This window comes from Polyergus mexicanus, unplaced genomic scaffold (genome assembly GCF_030449975.1).
Source record: "Polyergus mexicanus isolate NDT 795.1 unplaced genomic scaffold, iyPolMexi1.0 SCAF_16, whole genome shotgun sequence".
Classification (NCBI taxonomy): domain Eukaryota; kingdom Metazoa; phylum Arthropoda; class Insecta; order Hymenoptera; family Formicidae; genus Polyergus; species Polyergus mexicanus.
In genome coordinates this window covers 3,455,548-3,476,627 of record NW_027223336.1, presented here as the reverse complement: position 1 = coordinate 3,476,627, position 21,080 = coordinate 3,455,548, and the positions used below count along the sequence as shown (strand labels likewise).

General features: G+C 39.8%; 1 protein-coding gene across 7 annotated transcripts in view; it reads left to right on the top strand.

Moving 5' to 3' along the window:
- The window catches only part of Cmpy (crimpy), a 269,291-nt gene that overhangs the window by 238,629 nt on the left and 9,582 nt on the right, over nucleotides 1-21,080 (top strand). For 5 of the 7 annotated variants that reach the window (XM_070308937.1, XM_070308936.1, XM_070308935.1 and 2 more), the window contains 2 exons: nucleotides 19,617-19,793; nucleotides 20,257-20,442. The exons of 1 other annotated variant lie outside the window; for it this stretch is intronic. In XM_070308937.1, the coding sequence (XP_070165038.1) occupies nucleotides 19,617-19,793; nucleotides 20,257-20,442 (363 nt within the window). The remainder of the gene's footprint in view (nucleotides 1-19,616; nucleotides 19,794-20,256; nucleotides 20,443-21,080) is intronic. One more of the 7 variants, XM_070308941.1, reaches the window with a different exon arrangement.

The following is a 21,080-nucleotide window of genomic DNA, read 5'->3' as shown; positions in this document are numbered from 1 at the left end:
AGCTTCCAGGAGACCCGTGTAATATTTCTTTAGTTACGAGACGGTCTTGAAAAATCTTTTCTTTAATGTCTATATATTTACTCCTCTCCTCTGCATATGATTCTGTATCGCGTGATACGTAAATGGAAAGCGCAATATTGATATTTCCATCAATACATTTATAAATCTCGCGATATTTCATATTTTGATTGATAAATACTTATCAATCGTTTTAGCGATATCCACTTTTCTTTATTAAGGGAGATTTAATTATCACATTCGTTTTAATAGTTGCTGTATATTTTAAATTGCGATCTCTCTCTCTCTATATTTTTTTAGAATTAAAAACTAATTTTAAAACCAACAAAATAGTTTTGCTATTTCTCGAAAAAATATAACGCGCGCGCATACGTTCGATATAAATCGTACAAATTATATTCTATTTTAAATAAATAATATTAAATGCATAAATCATATACCTGACCGAATAAATGTCAGACGAGTCAGATAGACGGTATAAATGTCACATCGTTGTATCATATTGCTTAAAAAAATTGACAAAATGCCAAATATGTGGGTCGCTTGTGAAATATATACGCGAGATGCATCACATGTACATTTAGATAAGTTGCATACGACACGCGTAATATTAACTTTGCACGAATTGTGAAAAATAATCGCCACTTATATACTTTATAGCGAGAATGTCTCTATCCACGCGATCGTGCGCCGTGTTGCAAAATAACGTACTCAATGCGGTACATTGCTCCTTGCTCCGGCCGCAGAAATCAAATTTTCCCGTCCAATTCCATTTTGTTCGCCCGGATATGTCGATTAAAGCCCACCGTCGTCACGGCACGGTCGACAATATCGACCACAGCAATCGGGGAAATAATGTTTTTAACCATGTGTGTACCGACAGCAGCTCTGACAAGTGCGGAGATGATGGCCGTGTATATATGCAAAATGTTCCCCCGACTTAATACCTGTCACGGTATCCTGGATTATTTCAATTTCCCGCGGCTTTCAATAATCTCCGATTTGATAATAAAACGGCGCTACATATCGAATAAATATTTCTGCCAAACAAGCTCAGCTTCTCTCTGCGCGAGATGAAGAAAATTAAATACTACATGAAATTATGTCACACATATACAGGATGGCCCCGAACGTTCCAGCCAGACTTTCAGATCTTATAGGAAATTTAATTCCGAACAAAAAATTTCCTATAAATATGGCTCGAAAAATGCTTTCTTAAGAAGTTAATCGCTCAAAAACCACTGAAATTGTAATTATTTTACACATTTTTTCCAAATATTGTGGAAAATGTGCGTCTTTTAACAAAAAGTATCGAAATAAAAGTTGTAAAAAATTAAATTATCTTTCAAATGAGATCAAAATGATTGTTGTACGTTCCATAGATTTTGATATAACCAGTTTCAAACGTACAAAAGGTGCTTTTGTTACTTATTGTTAGATCGATTAAAATTGAATCAGGAGAAAATCCGTAAAGCGACTAGATCGGTCATTATTCGATGCCGAAAGTTTATTCGAACTAGGGAGGGAGGGGGGGGGGGGAGGGACATTTTGAGAACAGTTAGTTCTTTCACGTCTTTATTCATTTTCTACTATTACCTGCTATTTTAGTTTAAAAAAATTAATTTTATTTTCATAAAAGAAAAAGATTTTTATTTTTTATTTTTATCGTTTTTTTTTAAGAAATTTATTAAGTTTCATTTTCCTTTTTATTTCTTTCTCTTTTCACCTTTTGCTCCTGCTTGCATCAGAGGTTTTTGAGCGATAACTTCTTAAGGAAACATTTTTCGAGCCATATTTATAGGAAATTTTTTGTTCGGAATTAAATTTTCTATAAGATCTCAAAGTCTGGCTGGAACGTTCGGGGCCGCTCTGTATATTATATTTGATAAAATATATTTTGTGTGAGATTGCGAGCTCGGACTCTATTAAGAATACACGTAGCATTTCGATTTTTTAGAGACGATATAAGAAAATGTCTATCAATCACGCGATCATCATCATATAAGCGAACTGGCGGTAGCTTCCCGCAATACATCGATCAACGTGTGTGGCTTAACGGTCAATTTGTTCCCCACAATAGGAAATTCTGCGTACCTCGAATTTCCTGACATACATTATCGATGCCTCGTAACAAGGATCGCCGTCTATTCGAGAGAATTCGATGATTCCCTCTCCGTTAAAGTTTCATCTGAAATGTAATCGAAAAGGGACTCCCGGAAAAGAGTGAGATGAAGAGAAGAAGTCATAACCGTGCCCGCGATGCTGCGGCGAGTAAATAGAATCTTCGAATAGGTCGTTATCTTTGGCGGATGGAGACAGCCAACACACGAGCGGATGAACAAACCGCAAAGCGATGGAATCGGGAAGGGAAGTCGCGAGAAAATGGACGATGAGTTGGGGGGAGGGGGAGAGGGTAAAATAGAATTGGATATAGGAAAGACAAAGGTGTATTTGCAGTATGAGCACGATTCTATTCAAATCGATATTCAGCATCCTCTACTATCCTTCTTTAACGTGTTCCTTCAACGAAATGCCGTTTCTGACCACATTGCCACAATTGTAAAAAAAAAAAAGAAGACTCGTTGTTTCAAAGAATATTATTATACAGATATTATTCTTACCGGCTAATAATAATAAATTAAATTTTAACGTAAACTTTAATGAAATTTTATCATTTAAGCTATTCGAAGCGCGCGAGATGAATTCAAATAGATATATACACAATTTTTAATTAGGTTAAATCACATCGCCCGTTTATCCGTTCGCTTCTGTTTAAATCAATACTCGCTGCTTTCCTCGAACTTTCCTCTTGATTATTTTTATTAGTCGTTTCCAACTCTAATAATCTATCGGGAAGCGAAAGTTCGAGTTAAAAGCCCAGGGTTGAGTTACGCAAGCCCCTTATTTTATCAGGTATTACATTTTTGCCGTTCCTCAATTTTCTTCAGCAATCTCTTATCCCGGATTACGGTATTACATCAAGCTCCTCTCTTTTGCGATGATGTTCGCTAATATATTTTTATGTGAATTATATACGTATATATACAGTGTAAGAGTACGTGTACCAGAAACATCAATAACAGAACGAGAGAGGGAAAAAAATAGAGAAAATTTCCACTTGCGAAAGAAGAGAGAGAGAGAGAGGGAGAATGAGTTGGTCATCTCAGTTACACGATACTTTGATCGAACCTATATATAACATTCTAAACTTTATCGCCGTCCGAGGATCTTTTCCCAAGAGCGCCGTGTGAAGAGGAGCCCTTTCAATCGCCGGCGACTGAAGTACTGGAGGAATTCTATGGTATTAAAGGTGCACTTTGAAGAATTTCCCCGGACAATTCTGATAAATGGTACAAATCTGTCACTATCGATGAAATGACGAAGTGCCGTCGTTTCCTCCTGATCGTTTCCGCCAATCTCTAGTGTGGATCTTTGTGGCTTCCGCGATCGATCCGCTCGCAAGCACCGAATACAGAGCTTTGTTTTAGCAAGCACGGTTAAATTTTTCACCGAATAAACACTTGGGAGGAATTTGCAGCGAGCGAATTTTCCCCTAAGAGGCACTGCAACATGTGTGTATAGTCAATTTCATTACGAAGATTGGCAACACGGCTTGTAAATGGAATTTTTTCGCGCCTTTGAAATTTCTTGGGCACTATTCTGGCAGATGTGCCCTCGTATTTATTGAAAACGGGAACGAATCCGGATTGGAATTGGCAAGAATCTTGATGATAATAATGTCATATTTCAGCGTTTTCGAATACTCGAGGATAAATAATCTCGCGGCAGAATAATTACCATTGACAGGAATATTAATCTACAAAATCACGTAATTACGTAGTATAGTTGACACGGCTTTATTCGCGCAAACGATGGCTCAAAGAGCGACCGTTCTATGTAAGTGAGCGAGCGCTTTATCTAATCGAGAGATGAGCTCCTTCCTTATTTCTCTGCGCAAATGAAAATTAAACGCGCCTTTTCTAAAGTCCGCCGTTAACGAACGCCGGGACTCCGGGACGAAAAACCGGAGGGAAATTTCACGGGCGAAACTAGTTTTGTGAAACGAGATACGCGCAGCGATAATCAGCGACGCTCTTTGAAAAAGCCCCCCCCCCCCCACCCCCCCGGTAGCTTGAAAAACGATTTTCCGACTAACGCGCGTCCTCGCGCGAGGGATAAGGGAATTCCGGGCGTGATCGCATCTTCGAAATATCCCTCTTTCGCAATTTCTTTACACTCGAAGAGCTGTTTTCTCCCTTTTCCTTTCTCCCTCGCCCCCTTGAAATTCTTAAGTAACGAAACTCGCAAGCAACTTCTTGCCCGAGGAATGAATACGTTGCCGAGGATGCAAGAAATGGGTGAAAATCCGCTCGCTCTTTTTTTTTCATGACGCGCTGAATTCGCTCTCGCCGTTCTGGAAAAGAAAACGAAGGGGACGAACTTGGCGTGTGTAGAAAACTTGCGTGCGCAGCTAAGAAGCTTGCCGCACAAGGGAGCCCGTTTCTCTTCCAGATCGGCGGAGAGTAGATGGAGATAGTGATAGTTATTGAATCCTCTTCTCTCGCGTGTGTTGCCGCATAATGTAATCGAGCCAGTCTACGCGGATGGTAGCGTTCGCCATCTATGATAGAGGCGGATTTCTTCCCAAAATCGCGGGCAATCGATTTCCGTTAACCATGCGCGGCATATATTAAACGCAATCTGCTCGGCTGAATATCGCAAACACTTTACGGGAATAAACGAGCCGGTGACGGTAAGTTTCTATAATATATTTAAATGCGTTTCTTATTTTTATAATATATTAAACGAGGTTTGTCTAAATCGCGACAAAATTCGAGAGAAAAATTTTGTGTCGTATATTCTAACATATATATATACTTTATATAACTTTATAAATGTTTCTTTATATTATACGATATATTTATAAATAGAATCTAGAGAGTCTTGTCGAATTATAGATTGTCTAAAGCGAGTTTTTGATTAGACGATAAATAATTCATTAGGAGATTATAAGAGAATAGAGATTTATTTATAATTTCATGTATTATATGTATAATCTACGCATGACATATACGTATTCAATATATGCATATATGTACTTCTATATATATATGTGTGTATTTTAATTCCTTAAATGTTATGTTCTGCTACACGTATGATGACACATAAAATTAGAATAATAATAATTGACGAATAATAATTTTATAAAAAGATTTTGTTTTGTAAACTAGATATATCTCGATCGTTTGGGAAATAAATGAAGTAATAAAATGTGGAAATAATGAATTGTACGACACACAATTCATCTCTTTACCGAGTCTAAATCCATTCTACTCGCCTTTCACAATATGTCACTGTCGATTATTACGATTACTCGATCGAAATACCGCAGAGATTAATTTAGCTCGCGTGATCGCAGAATTCGGTCGGGCGATTACAACCCCGTGCGCACGGGGGGGGGGGGGGGTAAAAGTTAAAGCGCGCACGATAGAGAGAACACGCAAATTCCCGAACGAAGGGCGGTTCACCGGTATCGTTAACGCGTGTCCCATTATATGCAGATCCGACCGGTTTCGTGATATGATTTTTAAAATTCGCACGCGAAACTTTTTCATCGCGTCCCGACAACTTTCATTCTCCCCGCCAATCCGGGGAGGGATATTTCTTGCCGAGCAAATCCGCGGATCAAGAGCCCTCGAGTGGTGGTTCTCTCTCACCGCGACACAGCGTTTCGCTTGCCATCGGGTCACGTTTATCCGGAAATTTCGCGCGAAACGCATCATAGAAAATTGCGAAACTTTGACGCGATGTAAAATCCACTCCGACAACGGTCGGTATTAACAACGTTATTTGACGCGATTCTGCGACAAAAAAATCTCGTCTTCCCCGCGATGTCGGTTATTAAGATTCACAAATGTACTCGTTAACAGCTTTCGACGGTGGATCGTGGGTGCACGTCGCGCCACGTTAGAAATGACATGCGAAAAACGGTGCGCTGTCTCATTGAGAGAGAGAGAGAGAGAGAGAGAGAGAGAGAACACCGCCCATGACCTACTTGAGTGAATCCGCGACAAATGTCTGTAATGTGGGAATATGAATAAATATGAAGTGTATTAACACGTGACGCGGCAAATGTGTCGCACGCTTTCAACGTACTTGTGATTTCGAGAACACTACGATTATTAGATATACGCAGTCATACGACTTCCATATACAATGTAAGGAGAGCTTTCGAAGCAGCAGCTATGATGTAATATCCGCAGGATGAATCAGAATTATATTCGTCGCGCACACATGAGACATTGTTATAGTTACACATTGTAGATCTGTTTAATGAGTAAATGAGAGATCTATAATTGACGATGCTTTAGTATACGAAGGACACTTTACTCTAACATCCTTCTTCATATTATATCTATAGCGAGAGAATGTTGTTAAGCGGACTATGCCGCATTAACGTTATTACGAATAACGTCGGTGATATGTGAGAGACGAACGTGAAACACTAAACCGCACTTGAACTCGCTGCGATACATCTGGGAGCTAGTCCACATTCGAGTTTACGTAGCATGTCGGCGCAACACGCGCATTATTAATTTTCCAGGAATTAGTTAATTGAGTTAATCTCTTTCCCTCTTTTTCTGTTTCCCACGTGTTTTCTTATTGCGAGTAAAGAAATTCGAAAAATAAAAAAGATTTATATAACAAATACATAAAAAAAAATGTTTCGCATACCGACGTGCATATTATGAAAAATAAAATGCATCGATAAGATTACTTTGCGTCATAAAAAATGAAATGGAGTTTAGCATGAGTGACCGATGCACGCCGGTGGTCGCTGAGAATTGAAAATTACAACGTAACGCGCTCACCGCGTTAATTTATCATACCCTATTATTTCAATGCGACGTGATCTCCTCTAACACACCAACAAAGTGTGCGACTCTCGACATAATATCGTTAAAATTATGCGAGCCGCAGTAATACGTTTTCATCAACGATACGCTGCGTCGCGCGTCAGGTGGGATCAGCGAGCAGAGAATCGAATGAAATTGCACAGTCATTAGGTTCATTTCACGCGTATATCCAATTCCAATTAGGCTAATGATTTGCCAGCATATTTCGCTCTATTCGCTCTCGTCGTTTTTTATGACGATATTTGACGAGAATACGTATCTCGCGCGCGTGTCCTCGATTGCAGATGCGGCACTTCATTAGACTGGATTCAATTTGCCGAAAGTTTTGTCGGATTTTCAATGCGTGCCGCGCGCTTCAATACGCCTGATAGGCGGCGCCCCGTTGTAAATTAACGCCGCTGCTTTTTAAGCTGCACGCTTTTAACGAAAGCGAATCGAATTATCGATGTTACCGTCCGGGAAACATTGTTCCCGATATTTACGCATCACCGACTTTCGCATTCATTTTATATTCCAATTACTCCGGCGGAATAAGCTTCGAACAATCGGTTCGCTTCGGTGAGAAAGGATGTCGATGTTGCGCAGCCGTTAGCATTTAAAATCACCACCCTTCTGGAAAACGGGGAATTTAATGAATTTATCTAGAAAACTCACAGACCAATCCTGTTTTAATAATTCACAGATTCTCTTGTATGACCATTTTCATTTTAAACACGATCTTTTATCATTTCACTTTTAATAGCAAAATTAATTAAAAGTGAAATGATAAAAAATCGTATTCATATTTGTATAAATTATTATTTAAAAGCACTCTGATTTTTATCATTAATTTTCCGAATCCTTATTCTTTCGAAAAGAGATCTAATTTTAATTTTAATGAAATTCTCTCTCTCTCTCTCTCTCTCTCTCTCTCTCTCTTTTTAATTTTTTTATTTATTTTGTTCTGGCGTAAATTCCTTTTTTTAGTCGTGGATGGTACATCAACTCGCAATCTCTGCCACGCGTGTATCTTTTCACATGGATCTCCGTCGATTCGATAATGAAATGCACGACTTGCTTACGTCTTGCGAAGCAGCAGGCGCATCTTTTCGCTTCATCACTGCGTGAAATGCTTTCACGTAATTGCGAGGAAGCCGTCGACGTTGACGCGACGCGTCTATCCGCATTCCGTCCCTTCATTTTCTCCTCTCGCTAACGAGAAAGCTCGGCGTACCGTCCGTTTTTCGCGCCGTTTATTGAAATGTATTGTAGATGCAAACGCGGGTCCGCGATACCGGAAGCTGCAAACAGAGAGATAAAGAGAGAGAGAGAGAACCATGTTTCACAGAAGGAGAACGCGCTCTCGCGTGCATAACGTGACTCGAAGCGCACGTTCGTTCCGTACGACTGGCAAGTGCATAGCGCACCGACATTGCGGAACAGTGGCCGAGATGCAATCCAGAGGTGCAGACAAAAGGGCGGAAAGAATTAATGACGGCACCGGTGTGCGTCCCATTTCGATCCCGCGGTAAAATGCGTCTCGCTCTCGTCGCGCCCCTCGCACTCGGATGTGACTCAATCTTTGTCTCTCTTCGTACGGAATACGTATTATTCGTAAATGAGTTACCGAGCGCGCCGATACGACGTTAGCGCGTCAAGATGCCGATGGGAAGGACGAGGAATGGAGATTAATTAGTCTCGTCGTCATACAATTACTACATTCAACGAGATTTTTCTCACGCTCCATCTTCGTCGAACGCGAGAAAAACATTGTGTCTGTATATGCAAAATAATGAGTATATAGTATCATCGTGTTATTTGAATAGAGATTTGATTTTTTCGCGAATGTGTTGTCGAAGCAAATATATGTAATCGCAAAACTTTTACAAAATTACTCGTATCCGTAATTTTCTATTTATTAATATTTTGTTCATTTTTTTATATATTTATCCATTTCTTTATATAGTTTATCCTATCTATTTTTTTTTTTTTATATATAGTTATCTATTTTTATCGAGAATATTGTGTAGAGTTTCTTTCAACGCCAGTTTGTTCGACACCGTGTCGGAGAAAATCTCTGAGAGCTTTTACGTTGACAAATGAATTACGATAAATGAGTTACCTAGAAATCCCGGCGACTTCTAAAAAGGAAGACGCGGTTCTCGAAAAAGAGATGTGGAAAAAAGTACGTTGAAATGGTGAAATAAAATTAAGCTGTTTTACACTTTTTTTTTTTTCGGCCTCTAATATCGCATAATGGAAATTATCTACGTTAAATTAGATTTGTCGACTGATTTTCATTTATTGCGTTGTTTTTCGTCTCGAGATAAGAATAATAAAGAAAAAAATAAAAAAGAATAAAGAAAAAAAAATTGCATATTAATACTTTCTAAAAATGTACACTTTTAGGAAACGTGGTGGGAAAAATGATTTCTAACACAATATGTCCTGGCATAGCAACGCGTTATTTGCATTCGCTGATTGCGAAGAGATTGCGTGAAAAACTAGGCCAGTTTCCAATATACCAGTCGGAGCCGCCTGTGGATATACTCCGTCGTGTGGGAATAATAGATTAATTAACTAGCTTTATACTTGGTGGTCGATTAATTTAGCGTTGATCTCAATCGACGGGCTTCATTGGATTAGCGTCGCGATCGATAGGTTCTAGGCATTTTCTGTCTATTTGAACAGCCGAAGGAGGAAGAGACGGCACCAAGCTTAATCGAGGTGCTTTCTCATCAATCTCACGTTGCGAGAGAACGGTTGCTTTCTTTTCTCTCGGTTTTACAGAATCGCGTCTCATTTATCGCACAGACTCAACGAAGTGACGGCAAATTGCTTTTACTGCGAATTTCCCAATCTCAAGTGAGAGAGAATATTTAATTATTTTAAATAGATATCTATCTTTAAAATAATATTATGCATTTCTTTTAAGAGATGTTATTTAAATGTTTTCTTGAGATTTATATGATTGTTCATATAAAAAATAAGTTGTATGAAAGCTTTATATAGTTCACAATAACAATATTTTGCTTTATATAATTTTCTGAATAAAATAAAATGTTAATTGAACGTGTAAAATTATAAAAAAATAACTTTAATTAAATGCGAGTCTCTTATGCTCGCTCTCCCCCTCTCTCCCTCTCTCCCTCTCTCTCTCTCTCTCTATCTCTCTTGAATCTACATTATGTTCCTATGGTCGCAAACATATCGGATCGGGCGTTTCCCCATCGCTCTCAATTTACAATGTAATATAGTCGGTCGATTTCCACCTTGCGTTAATATCCTCTTCCGAGGAACCTCAAATTATACGTATCTCCATAATAATTCCAGCCTCTTCTCGGTGAGAGAATCACCGGCTGTTAAACCGAATGAAAATAAATTCAAAGAGCCTCTTATACGCGCGCGTTAAGGAATCTGCTCGTTTTTCTGTGCGCTTTTCGCTCGCGTTTACCGGAGAAAATTGTCAAAACTGCTGTTTTTTTTTTCGGCCGCGTCCTCGATGGCTAGCAGGAAGAGATTCGACCGATACAAAGGGATATCCGTTCGCGAGAGTAAATGTTCGGAGATGAGATTGCGCTGCTTGCACGCGTGATTAAAATGACTGGACTCGCTCCAAATCGGATTACAAAGCGCTGAAAAAAACGTGCTGCGGAATAGCCGCGCGAATGTAAATAATGTCGCGTCGTCCTTAACGAACGCTCCGTATCTTCCAGAGAATCGTTCGCGAACACACGACTCGTATAAGAAAACCCGAGAGAGCCGTTCGCCCGTAAATCGCGACTTTCGACTTGGGACGGTGTCTTTTTTTTAATTCGGGATTGAATGGTTGAAGCTATTCTTCCTACTTTTTCATGTCCACGAGCCTCGAGAGATAACTGATACGCGAGGTTACGAGATGAAGGTAGATGCTCGTTCCTTCATAAACACAGTGGAAACTTTTGACGCATGTATTTGCAAATCTTCCCCCTAGTAACGATACTTCGTTGACATTTCTTGTGCCGCGTACGCGCCCGTGTTTTCTTGATTAAAATATAGATTTCACTTGGATTCTATGCAAAGCTTATAATAATATAATAATAACAACACACAATTATAAATCTGTAAATTTATACCGATAGAAATAAATTTCTAGAAATAAAATGTCACGTATTTATAGAACGCGTAGAAAGCACTTGTTGCTTTCTGTATTGATTTACAAGGTGTGAGCGGTGCTTTCGATATATTTTCAACTTGAAATCTGTTGAACTGTATCGAGTAGAACGCTATGATGAGTTTGAGTATATCATAGTCGAGATACTCTCGACCGCGATTATCGCTAGCATTATCGAATACTCGAGTAATTACGAAAGTTATAACGACCGGTAAAACTTAATTATAAGTAATTGCAAACACGATTGTATCTTGAGAGAAATGCTGTTGGAAAATTTGCTTCGCAAAAAGTTGGCGTATAAAGTTTATCCGTTACAGAATCGATATTGAAAGCGAATCTATTACTGGGACAATAAAAAATTTTTACTTTAGCGAAATAAAAGATTGTAATTTCTGCCATGATATTTTCGACTTTTCAGACGCAATCTTTAATTAAGTAAGATGAATACATTGCTTGCACCGCGCATCTGGATTAATTCTACGAATCTAACGTTTTCGGGTATCGTTCGCGGGAGAATTTCAAAGAAACTTAGAAACAATGGTTACTTTTAATTAATTAAATAGGACTTGATTCGCTCTATTTAATATAACAAAACAAAACTGTTTCATTAGTAAATTATATAAAACTACAAAGAGTGTGCAATTCTCTCAACCTTTCAATTATAAATAAAATATATATATATATATATATTGTATAGTAATCGGCTCTAGATAGATCGTTATTTACGGAACATGGCGTATTTTTTGGAATAAAAACAATTTTTATATACATGTGTATATTCAAATATTGATAAAGATTGTAGATTAAAAGCCTAGTTTTTTGAAAAAGAGATAATCTACATTTCGAAAATGTATACACATGTATTTTATATCAGTATACGAATATATACACATGTGTATAAAAACTGTTTTTATTTCAAAAAATATGCCACGTTTCACAAATAACGGCCGTTGATCCGTCCGGAGCCGATTACTAGACAACGACGACACTGAATAGAGATTCATTATATCGGGAAATGCGATCAGGGAATAGAGGATCTAGATGTAGAGAAGTGACGGATTGTATATTGCGCTTTTCTCCCATTATACACGGAGTGTGCCATCTTCGGCTGCTCTCATCCCGTCTTTGTTCGCCTGCGCGTACGCGAACGTCTGTTTGTTAATCTCTTCTGTGCCAACATCCACCCGCCCACCCATCTAATTCTGATGCGACAGAGACGCGAGATCCATCTCGTGTCACCGCATCTGCGAAAGGTATTTCCGTGTGTACGTACCACCGAAAAACAACAATCGGATCTGCCGCGGGGGGCCTGAATCGATTGATGACTTCGTTGGATAACGATCGCGCTGGCTGACGTCAGACTTGCGCGGCACGCAAGGTCAATGTGCAGTTAACCCGTTGCAGAGAGCAGAAACGGGATTCGATGTGGATGATGTAGGCTAACGAATTTATGCTTTCTAAATGTCAGAGGTGGTCGAACGTAGTCGAAGGAAGAAGAGACAGAGCTAAGAGATTGCGAAGATGATTTCGAATGTCTTGTTCCAAGCATTTGTATGTTCATGTGAATCTTATAATCTCGTTTCTCTATCTTTTTAACGCTCTTTCTACGAGTGTTTCTATACATCAGAAAATATTTTAAATGCGTAAAATATTTTGAAAAAGATCTATACAAAAATGTGTAACAGAAAATTTCACAAAATTATATAAAAACAAAATGGTATATATGTAGAAGAACGTAGCGGCAGTTAATATATCGCGGTAAATAATTAATCATCGTGAATGGTACTATAATTCTCTACGGATTAATTCTCTAATTGAGCGTGTAATTTATCACGTAATAGATTCCGCAGGACGAACTGACGCGAAATTCTGCGGTCGCCGAATTCTTGGTCGCCCTTTGAATAATAACCCGACGTCCAAGATAATCACTTCAAAGCATTCTCGAGCATGGTCGGACATTCAGATTGTGCATTCCCTTATTCAAGAACGCATAACTACTTTGTGTCATCAAGTTTCTGGTTCGTTCACTTACACGCTTAGGCGATCTCAAGTCACCATTTATTCTGTTCAAAATACAAGTATTGTCAAAGATCTCTGTTCTTTGCTTCCTATTTTTATAAAATTTCATAGAGTGGAATAGCTACTTTGTAAAAGAAGGATATAAGTTATTTTTTTCTTGTGCTTTCTTCTTATTGAATCGTGTTATTAATTCACTTAACATTTTTTTTACACTAATAATTTAATAGCGAATTTCGTCTGCGATAAGTGGAAAATTAAATCTTCGATAAATCAACTTGCACTTTTAGGAAATCGATAAAATCTAGAAACTTTTCACTTGATTGTACGTATGTGTGCGTGTATGTATTTGTACACGTGCGCGTAGCGTTTACTCGGCGTGTACCGTGGCCGTTTGCTTTGACGTCATCCGTGAAGGACGAGGGACGAGGGTTTCCAGCAAGGCAAAGGGTGCTCCGTCAAGCCGGAGGTAAATTAGTAGCTCGAGTGTGCATCTTGGCGGAGCTCGTGCCCGACGTTAACGCGTTAACACCGTGACTGGTTGCGGCAGATTCTGCAGCAGGTTGCTGCGGTAGTCGTCGTCGACCGTTGCCAGTAGCAGCAGCAGGAGGAAAGGACTCGACGAGAGGACACAAAGAGGAAGGATTGGGATGCCGAGCGCAAATGCCGTTCTTCAGCTTCTCGCTCTTCGCTGCCTCTCGTAACCCGTGGCTCGAGTGCGACTCGCATCGATTTGTTTTTGCGTTTCGACGTGAAGATTACACGAGAAGAGGAAAAGTCTGGAGGTGATAAGGACCGAACGGGATAAATGCGAGATATTCTGATGACGGGTTTTTCTATTTTTATCGCACGTTCTTATTCCGAGCTGTAGCCGGTCTCGATCGGTTTCGAATAAAATCACAACCGCTGCCGAACAACAGGCCACTTCACCCGTGCTCACGTCGCGCAAAATATGAAAATGCATTCACGCCGCGATTCTTGCCGGGATAAGCCATGAATTATTGAACGAAAGCCATTCGAGTTTTTGCTCGGCTAGTTTCTTCGTAGCGTCGCTCTCTTATATAAACGCCAAAAAAGAGCGTCGATATTTCTGAAAACGGCATCACGTCGTTCTCTAATGAGAACACGTGTCACGCTGTGACAGTGTCACGGTTGTCAGTGACGCTGACGTTACGCGACGCTAATCAACCTCAAGATTAATGCGACAATGATACACGGCTCACAATACAGAAGTTTTGCGAAGGATAGGATTGAAAGCAGAAAAAGAGAGAGAAAGAGAAAGGACCGTGCCTCGCTCGGAAATAAATTTTCATCGAGTAAAAAACTTTTCCAATAATAACAGAAATATAAATTACGGAGATGGGTCGCAGGAGGGGCGCGATAACGAAGCGAGAAGGAGAAAATATACTGGGGCGCGTAACGAGAAACGAGAATACGATTGAACGAAACGAACAAAATGAACGGGATGCAGCCGCGGTTGCCCTGACCTGGGAAGCGCCGAATCGGTGCAACGATTAGTATTTCGCCGATGCAGCGTCGCGGGATGTAAGAGAAAGGGTGAAAGACAGAGAGAGAGAGAGAGAGAGAGAGAGAGAGAGAGAGAGAGAGAGAGAGAGAAATAGAACCAACATCTGGATTCTGCCGAATATGCCAGCCGAGAAAAGCTTGTCGACCGACGTATTTGCCGGCATAGCGTGAGAGTACGCGCGAAAAGAGTCGACAGCGAGAAGGAATGGTTTCGCATACATATCGAAGATACCTATTACATTAGTCGGCCTCCTGACCCGACTCTCTCAGCCGCTAACAATAAGCCCTGAATACCGAATGAACTTATTGTTGGCGCAAGCAAAGCGGCCGCGCCATTTTCCCGATACTATGGTATAGAGAGCCTGTAGCAAAATCGGTATTGTTTCAATCGACAACGCGATTGTTTTACAGCGAACGGTATCTCTTTTTGTTCTCTAATTGTAGTAGCGTACGTTACTAATGTAATATACGCGCATAGAAATTGATGCAAGCATTTCCTCAATTCGCGCGTGCATTGTCGATTATGCTGTTTAGATTGCTTGAAAATAATTATACACAGTCGGAAAATTTGGCTTAAATTTCACATATATTGCATGTTCCAAACGGTCCATATGAATTTTTATGATAATTTAATATAATATGGATATGTTAAATTATAAATAGTCTGGCATATCTTTTAACAAGAAAACAAATTTTCCAATAAATATATGTATAGATATTCTGTATGTAATTCTCACGTTTTGTTTCTTCTTTTTCCAGTAACACGCTCGATAACATCAGACAATAATGTCCAATCGAGAATATTTTTCTCGAGGAAGATTGTGGCCGGGGTACGCGTGATTATTAAAATACAAAACGAGTCTTTGTCAGTTATTCATTACTATCGCGGGAGCAGTGGGGGCAACCGGAACTTCCTCCTCACAGAAGGACATCTCTATTATTCGCGCGCGACGTCATTTCTCGCCGGAAATTACCCACTTTTTTCGCCGAGTCATCTTGGTCGTTTCACGAGACACATCATGTGTAATCGTCGCTGAAATAAATCAGCCCGGCTGAGAGAGATTACGATCGTATCGCAGTGCGAGTTACGCGTGGATGGACACTTGACTTAGTTTTTTTTTTTTCGAAATCATGAAGACCCGAGAGGGGGCTAATCTTCGTCCCCTTTGGTTTCCCTTCTCTCCTCGTCTTATCTTCAACCCTTGAAGTTAATTTTGTCGGATATTTCCCAGTCTATCCGACCCGGACATCTTTACGACGCGATTCGCGTCGATTTACGCATACCTGCCCAAGGACGAGCCTGCCTAAAGTACGAGAGGGCATTAGATAAGAACGCGCCGATCGATCCCGCGGGCAAGAATCCTCGAAAAAAATAGGGGAATTATAGGGAAAAGTAAGAACGGAGGGGAAACCGCGTACAGTAGTATCGTATGGATCGACCCTTTCGAATCGCTCTTGAACAACGGGTTCATTTTTATGGGCGCTTGAAATTTCGTCTGTATTTTCCGAGAGTTTACGAGCTGATGTCGAGACTTGGGAATAAACTACAAGTCTCTCTATTAAGGGGGAACCTTTAAGTGAACTTGATATTACCATATCTTGATCTACGAATCGTTTTATGATTAATACAAATTCCCATTTGAATTATAATAAGAAATAAAATTGTGAAATAATCCATAGAATTTGAAAAGATTGGTCTATAATATTGAATAAAAATTGAATAATAGATTAAGAATCTTTCTATATAATCTGTATTACGAATAAATCATATTTTTTAAACATAAAATTAGCAACGTTTAAGTAGTACATCTAGTTACACCGTCTTCATATTTTCTTCTTATCCTCTCTACGCGAAAATTTAAATTTATTTTATGCAGTTAAGTTTACATTATATTAATTTTATTTATATGCTAAACATTTTTTCCATAAGAGACATTGATTACAGTATCTCTCATAACCCTTGACTTTATTTTAATCCAAGCCGGTCGTGAAGCGAAATACATAAAATCTGGAGTAAGAATGAACGTAAATCTGCAATACGTCTTTTCTCAAAGCGACTTCAAGCAACCAAACAGCCAAGCGTTAAACCTCGAAATTGTGACTTCAAACAGGCGCAATAAAATTCACCGGATATCGCCCTTTGATCGCCGAGGAGGATATCACGTTAAATTTCCACGAATCGAGGAAGAAGGAGGAGATGCGGAAGGAGAAAAAGGGCTCTTTAGCCCTTTCTTTAAAGGACTCGCCGCGGCGTAATCTTTGACTGACGTATTTTTCAGTCACGCCGAAAGCAGTCGAAAAGCGAATCTTATTCGTGTTTCTCTCTATCTCTCTCTCTTTCGTTTTATTCTTTTCTCTCTCGTTTTTCTCGCCGGAGGCGGTAACGAGGATGGGACTTATCCAGCCCCGAAATCTCCGACGTGAAATTGCGAAAGCCGGACACAAAGAGGCTGCATGCAACGAGTACCGACATGAGAAAGAGAAGATTGTATCTTCTCGTTTCTGTCATGTTAGCGGCCGAAACGCAAAGAGCGGACAGACGGATGGAGGACTGGTCCTGACACAAGATGCATCGCGAGTGCATCGTGCACACGGCGTTTTCGTTGTTAAGCCATCGATCTCTCCTCTCGTCTGAGTACAACGGACCGCACGTTCCGGAAGATGTGCAAACTCATTCACGAGATACACCGCAATCAACGATTTTGATGAGGATCGTGGCATACGTGTAGGATGAGAATCGGGTGAAGAATCGCTTTTTCTGAATAAAAACCGGCAATTCTTGCAAAGATGAAAGCGTGCTTGCTTTTAGTCCGTGATGTATAATACTTTATAAGCCACCCGAAGCTGTAAATAAGTGAGATACTTGATGTAAAACTTTCGCGAATAGAGGAGGATTAAACTCTCTCTATTAGGCAAATAAAGTTTGAAGAGAATGCGCTTTCTTAAATCTTTCTCTCTCTTTTTCTCTTAGAAAAGAAAAAGTTCTAATTATAAAATATTCTTTCGATCGTTCTAAACTACTTTTTCGTCTTTCGGCCAAGTTTTCTTTACAAAAATCATTTTTACACGATAACAAAAGTTTTACGGAAGGAAACTTAGAGGAAACTTTCGATTCCTTTCAGAAATTCACGTCTGACTCGCGAGATTTCGTTTAGAGCGTGATTTTAAAAATTGCTAGATATCGAATACTTCGCTTTTCTTAACCAGGAAGGAACTGTCTCCATCGGCGGATATATAAACTCCGCTTTCCAAAATTCGTACAAAGAGCGAGTTTAAATTTCTTCTTTCTTCCCCGATATATTTCTTTCACGTCTGCTTTTTCGTTGCGATATCACAGAGCTGAGAGATTCGCTTATGGTTACATATACTCGTGTTGTTCTTTATCGGAGTGCGGTTCGTGATACATCGCGATATATATATAAGATCAATAATAATGTTCTATATAATAAAATAACATACAGACCAAACACACAATACTTTAGCGACGTATCGTATAAAAAATTGGAGAATTTTTATATCTCCAAATATTTTATAAAACGACAAACTGCATTTATTAATCGATAAATAGTGATCATATCGCTGACAACGCAACTTGCTGACCTTTCGAGACTTTTTCAGACCGTCCAGATGTAAGAAAATTATATTTCGATACGCAAAGATTTAGCATATATGCTATAAACAACGATGATATTCGACGTTACGAGCGTATCTATGTTATACGAGGATTTAAAATCCCGTTATATTGTTTCTGAATATTTTGGCATTTTTATGACGTCTTTAAAGCACTTTAGTGTCGTGATATCTATCTTGAGAGACAAATAGTTTGTTTGAAAATAATCCGGTGCCACGATTTTCGCATCGCACGACGTGTAATATCCGCCACGATTCGGTTAAACGTATCAGAAGCGGAATTCACCGTGGACGCGAGATATCTTTTTACTCCGCTTTTAATACCTTTTATTTGTCAGCGCGTCGTATATACCTTCGAGATTCCCGGTGGTTTTGACACCCATCGCAGAACTCGCAATTTTTCCCGGTTCGCATCTCCGGTACGCCGACCTCCACGCGGGACACAATGCGCGTATCTCTTTGGTCGGGATAATCCGTCGAATAAAATAATCGATCCTCGTCGTGTGTCTGACAAGGATATATCTTTTTCTTTCATTCATTTGAGAATTTATATTAATGTCACCGGTATTATGGTATGCCACCATAATCCATGGTGTTCGCCGATCCGGATCCGACAACTGACATCTTTTTCGCAGAATCGCACACACATACACACACACACACACACACACACATATATATATATATATATATATCCACGTAATTACAGAGTGTTTCCTGTCAAGTTACTAATGGGGAAGAGATTTAAAAGATTCATTAGAGACGGCTTGGGAAAGACAGCGTGTGCGCACGCACACACACACACGTGCAAAACTTAGTTTCAAGAAATTAAGTACTACCGTCATATCTTGAACGCGAGAAAAGAATGAGTTTTGCTATCACGTTGCTATCTGACGTTTAATTATCGAATTTTTAATAATAAATATCGAATGGATATTATAACTGAGGACGAGACGTCTATTAATAATGTGTATCTTTTCTTACTTTGTATACTATATTATTGAATCGAAAAAGTAGCGATTAAGATAATCTCACCGAATATATAGAATGTCGTAGAATTAGCTGTCAGAACTAATGGACTCTCTAGTGTCATTTTTGTTAACGACAAATACTCGAAATCGCTCAAGAAATGTACACAAGAACCCAATAAAGTGCCGCGACATATCATTGGTAATAAAGTACGTCGAATAAAAAAAGAATTTTACGGAATTTCGAGCGCTTCATGAAAAATATATTCAACATCCCCCTCGGATGGCGGGGATATTTCTTTTGCGCGTCTTCGGAGCGCTTTAACGGCGCCGTCCTTTCGTCATTCGTCTCTCTAAGTATTGCGGGGTCCCAGACGTTAATCTCGCTGGCGATTTTTCTGTTTCAAGGAGGAACCGCCGACGGCTGTCCTCGGGACAGCGTGCCGAATGAGAAGGACGGCGGTTGCGAATGCGCGGATTGTCCACCCCGCAAGTGCCGACCGGGTCAACGGCCGATGTCGGTGAGAGGCACGTTTTCCGGGACCCCCGGTAATTGCTGTCCGCGCTACAACTGCGTTCCCTCAGGTAATGGAATCCATAAACGCGAACCGCGACGGGAAATGGTGTTTGCCGAGTGTAACGATCGGCCGTGCGTGGAAAATCCGGGTCTATTACGTAAAACCGAGAAAATGATATACGTGATGATTATCACGGTAGTAATATCACGCTTTTCCCTTCGGTTAAACCACATCGAATCGTTCGAGAAACGAATCAAATCGATGATAAGCGTTGATCTTAGACGACTAAAGTGCGCTTTAGTAAGAGAACCCTTTCACTTATAACGTTTACTGAGAATAAAGTAATATATATATATTCACGTTATCTTTCATATCTGCCATATTTTATAAAATTAAATAAAATTCTACTAAAATATTAATTATTGTATAAAGTAATTAATATGTATAGCAGTTAATATTGAAAATAAAATATTTAATTTAAACGAATCGCAAATTTGTGATCTCGAATCGCATCTCTTTCGTTTCTGCAGATCGTCATGACCCTATCGAGTCGTCCTGTCCCGAGGACAGCGTTTTGACGGATGACAGTACCTGCAAATGCGTCCCGACGTGTCCACCGCCCAAATGCCAACCTGGTCAACGGCCGATTCAAGTAAGAGCAGCCAAACCCGAGACACCCGGTAGCTGCTGTCCCCTCCACGACTGCAGACCCTCAGGTAATTACGAAAAGTCGTAATCGAGGCTGCCTCTTCTGTCAGCGATAGAAATACGCCATATATTGGATCGATATCTCGTGAATCTGCGCTCTCTCTCTCTCTCTCTCTCTCTCTCTCTCTCTCTCTCTCTACTATCTTTCTCTCTATCCCTCTTCCTCTCTCGCTAACTTTTGCACTCCAATACGGCCCCCCTCTCTCTCTCTCTCTCTCACTCAATATTTCAGATGCTCCAATTGCAATCTGACGAGGCAAGCTCGTTCGTCGAGCTTGTAGCTTCGATGTATTTCAGATATATATATCAGCACGAAGAATTTCAAACTCGATCGTAATCAACGCGTTTTCTATGGACGCACGACATTCCATTAGTCGAGAGAAAGGAATGAGAAAGAGAGAGAGAGAGAGAAGGTGGGCGCATATATGTGTATTAGATATGTGACGGGAATAATGAGATCTTGAAAGAGCTTTGAGCGACGAAACGAAGAAAATTATTCTCGTCGTTTGACACATACACACGTCCGCATATCCGTGAATTTCGAATTATCCGAGTTTTCATTAACGATAAGTTCTCAATTATCGCGAGGGAGGATAATTCTTAACTCTTCTCTCTCGACGAACCCCACCATCATCAATTGTCAGAC